The sequence below is a fragment of the Cotesia glomerata genome, linkage group LG6 (assembly GCF_020080835.1).
Source record: "Cotesia glomerata isolate CgM1 linkage group LG6, MPM_Cglom_v2.3, whole genome shotgun sequence".
NCBI lineage: Eukaryota > Metazoa > Arthropoda > Insecta > Hymenoptera > Braconidae > Cotesia > Cotesia glomerata.
Window position 1 is genome coordinate 8,918,952 of NC_058163.1, and position 3,790 is coordinate 8,922,741.

The 3,790-nt window shown below is 29.2% G+C and overlaps 1 protein-coding gene across 1 annotated transcript; it reads left to right on the forward strand.

Moving 5' to 3' along the window:
- The first annotated feature begins 438 nt into the window (after positions 1–438).
- Positions 439–2,673, forward strand: LOC123267317 (uncharacterized protein DDB_G0275275-like). Its single transcript, XM_044731883.1, has 3 exons — positions 439–1,375; positions 1,571–1,854; positions 2,405–2,673. Exons 1-3 carry the CDS (start codon positions 634–636, stop codon positions 2,591–2,593), a joined length of 1,215 nt encoding a protein of 404 aa, XP_044587818.1. The 5' UTR covers positions 439–633; the 3' UTR covers positions 2,594–2,673.
- Positions 2,674–3,790: the final 1,117 nt, after the last annotated feature.

The window sequence follows — 3,790 nt, forward strand, 5'->3', positions numbered from 1 at the left end:
TGTGTTGGTAAGCCTGGTTGTTCGGTACTAACTTCATTTAGTTGCTTTGCTCTCAACGCTTTACTATATCTTCTCGTCATTGTCTTTGTTCATTGATACTGACTGTTTTTTCAATCCGTTATATTATTAATTTAATTAGTTAAAATATATTAGTTATAAATTTTGTGACCATAATGGTGAAAACAGTGTACTTGATTGGTGATGTGTTAAGTGAATTAGTTGGAAAAAATTACCCTCTCTGAAAGAGGTTATGTCGCTTTTATTTTATTATCTTGATACGAAAAATTTTTCAGTTAAAGAAAGTATATCAATCACTATCGACAAAGTTTTTGAAATTTGGTGTGCGGCACAAATCCCGACAAGAGAGAAAAGATCTGCTTTTTTGAAACTAATCTCAAATCACAATCGATGGAAGAATTTACAAAAACCGTAAAATAAAAAAGTCAAAGTCTCAAAAAAAAAGGAATCCGTTTTTCAGGATGAATTAAATAAACTATTTGATGTAGCTCATGCGGATGTTTTAAATATACTGGACAAAGAAAAAAAAGATTATTTTATTTGGGACAAAAATCTTCCAGTCGACGTGGTTTTATTTCATATAATTCTCAACCAATTTTAGAAGATGTCGAAGACATGGATGTTGATATCAGCAATTATGATAATAATAACAATAATAGTGATAATAATAGTGAAGAGAACATTGATAGCAATGATAAAAACTATAATAATAATGGTAATGATAGTAATAATAATGTCGGAGAGTTTGATAACGACAATGTCAACTATTATTGTGCAGTTGAGACTGATGATGTTGCTAATCATAAAATATCAAGTCATCCATCTCAATTATCCCAGAAATCTTTGGAAAGTAATACTTCTCGTATAATCTCTGATTATGAAGATGAAATGCCAAAACAACAAGTTCCAAAAATTGATATAATGACACCAGAACTTGCTGCGGCTTTGGATAGAGCTAACGTGACTAGTAGGATGGCGACTTACATTATTGCTGCTTTATTATCTTGCTTGAACATTGATTGTGCAAGCGTAAACTTTAGTCATGTGACTATTCACCGAGCAAGGGAAAAATTCCGGAAAGAAGCGGCGTTAAATCTGAAGACTAATCTGGAAACTGACAATTATGTACTACATTTTGATGGAAAACTGTTATCAGATATTACAGGTACAGAACAAGTTGACCGGCTTCCGATTATTTTATCATCATCAGGTAAATTTCAACTGTTAGGAGTTCCTAAACTAGAATCTGGGACTGGACAAAACCAAGCTTCAGCTATTATTAAAACAGTAAAACAATGGGATATTAATACTGACAACATCAAAGCATTGTGTTCTGATACTACGGCGTCAAATACGGGTAAATAATTTATTAATAAAAATAAATATAACATGGTTGATTACCGTAATGTTTAAATGCTAAATCAAATCAGATTTTTAGTATTAACCATTAATTTCCAAGTTATGAGTTATTTTTTTTTTCAAATTGAAAAGATTTCTCCGTACTACTCTAAAAATCGATACTTCACGAGCAATTCTCATTTTATTTTTTCAGGAATCAGAAATGGTGCGTGTGTATTAGTAGAAAAGGCTCTTAGTAGAAAACTGTTGTACTTGCCATGCCGACACCATATTTTTGAAATTGTTCTTCGAAGTGCATTTGAAGTATACTGGCCTGCTTCGTCTGGCCCAAACGTTCCAATTTATCAGAGATTTAAAAAGAAGTGGGATGAAATTGACCAATCAAACTTTACGGCTGGTATTTGTGACAAAAAAGTTTTGGAAGTAATAACACCAATCAAAGATGAGATTTTGAAATTCGTTAATAATCAAATAGAAGTAAAATTTTTTAATCCAGCGCTGAAGAATTATTAACTGATGTTAAAGTGGAAAAGAAAAATGTATAAAGTTCAGTATAATTGAGGAGCTGATTTTCAAAAGGGTATCTTTTCATATTTTAAAATACCAGTTTTCTGAACTTTTAAATACTAATTACTTTGAGAATTATGAACATTTATAAATGAAAATCGAATTGCAGCTTCATAACCGATTGCACTTTATAGCTAAATTAAAAAAAGTTCAATACAAATATTTATAATTGAAGATAACTAGTTTTTGTCTCGATTAATCAAAAATCAAAAGATACCCTTTTGAAAATAAGCTCCTCAATTATCAATTTTACTCTGATTAATTAACTTGCCGTCGTGATTAAAAATATTGAAAATCAGTTTCACATGACTGTTATACTTTCAATCATCTTTAACGATTAAAATTGCGTTTGTAAAATATTTTACAACTTTTACCTCACATCAGTTAATAATAATTAGTCTTCTCAACTTTGAAATTGCGATATAATCAATTTCATTTTGACTTATAACTTTTTTTGTAGATGGATCATTGTCGAGACGATTACCGTGAACTTCTGGAATTATCATTAATATTTTTGGGTACTACTACCACAAATATTACATTTAAGCATCCTGGAGCGGTCCATCATGCAAGGTGGATGGCTAAAGCAATATATAGTTTAAAAATTTTTTATTCAGAAATGAATTTCATCTTACTAAATCGGAAATAGATGGATTACGAGAACTTTGTTTATTTATCATAATATTCTATTTAAAAGCTTGGTTCACTGCGCCGTGTGCTATAACAGCACCTAATAGTGATTTAACTTTGATTAAAGAATTAATTTCATATGAAAGATTTAATAATAGTCTTTCACAGACATGCTCACAAAAATTAGCCGATCACTTGTGGTATTTAAACAACGAGCTGTCTGTTTTATCTCTCTTTGATAAAAATGTTTCAGTTGGAACAAAAAAAAGAATAGTTCATGCTCTTAAAAACTGTAAAGCCAATGAAACTACAACAAATCGCTTTATAATAGATAAGAAAAATTTAGAGTCATTATTAAATAAAGATCTTAGTCAATTTATGTCTATGAGATCGATTAATATATTTGAATCGTTTGATTTGTCGCATGAGTTCATTGATGAGGATGTTACTTTGTGGCCTCAGAATCCGAATTTCTTAGAAAACTTGGAGTATTTCGGGAAACTTCAAGTTGTGAATGATGTAGCAGAACGCGGCGTGGCATTGATAGAGCAGTATAATCGATGCTTAACGAAAGATGAAGAACAGCTTCAATATTTGTTGCAAGTAGTGACAGAACATAGAAAACAATATCCTAATTGCAATAAAAGTAATTTTATAAAACTGTAATATTTTCAAGTTGAAAAATTGTTGTAACAAGTTGTAAATATAGTTTTTTGTTATAAAGAATTAATTGTTCAATTAAATTTCTTAATATTTAGTAAAAAAAAATAAATTTGTTATAAAAGAGACCAAAAATCATTTATAAGATATTTTTAACGTTTATATTTATATATTAGTGCATTTCGTGAGTTAAGTATTGAATTAATTAGTAAAAAAAAAAGTTTACAGTCTCAGGTTAACGGAATTGAAGTAATTTAACATAAAAAATAATAAAAATATAGCATATGATATTTTTTTTGTAGTTTTATTGGAAAATATTATAAATTTTTTATTAGTGTTATCTTTGACCGCGGATATCTTTGAAGCCGTTAATCTGAGGAACTTTGGTCTTCAGACGTTTTTTGTAGAGCGTAAAATTTCCTACAAATATCATTTTTCAGATTGTTGTTACGATGAACCGTTCCAAAGTAATAAAAATTAAAAAATTAAAAAAAATTTTTCCCGTGTTATTTAAATGGAAAATAAAGAAATGGATACAGGCAAATCTTACTATTGA

Bases quoted from the DNA above. Each gene is read 5' to 3' on its own strand.
- LOC123267317 (XM_044731883.1), top strand. From the start codon at position 634: ATGGATGTTGATATCAGCAATTATGATAATAATAACAATAATAGTGAT. The intron at 1,376-1,570 runs GTAAATAATTTA...TTATTTTTTCAG, and splicing joins TACTACGGCGTCAAATACGG to GAATCAGAAATGGTGCGTGT. The intron at 1,855-2,404 runs GTAAAATTTTTT...CTTTTTTTGTAG, and splicing joins TCGTTAATAATCAAATAGAA to ATGGATCATTGTCGAGACGA.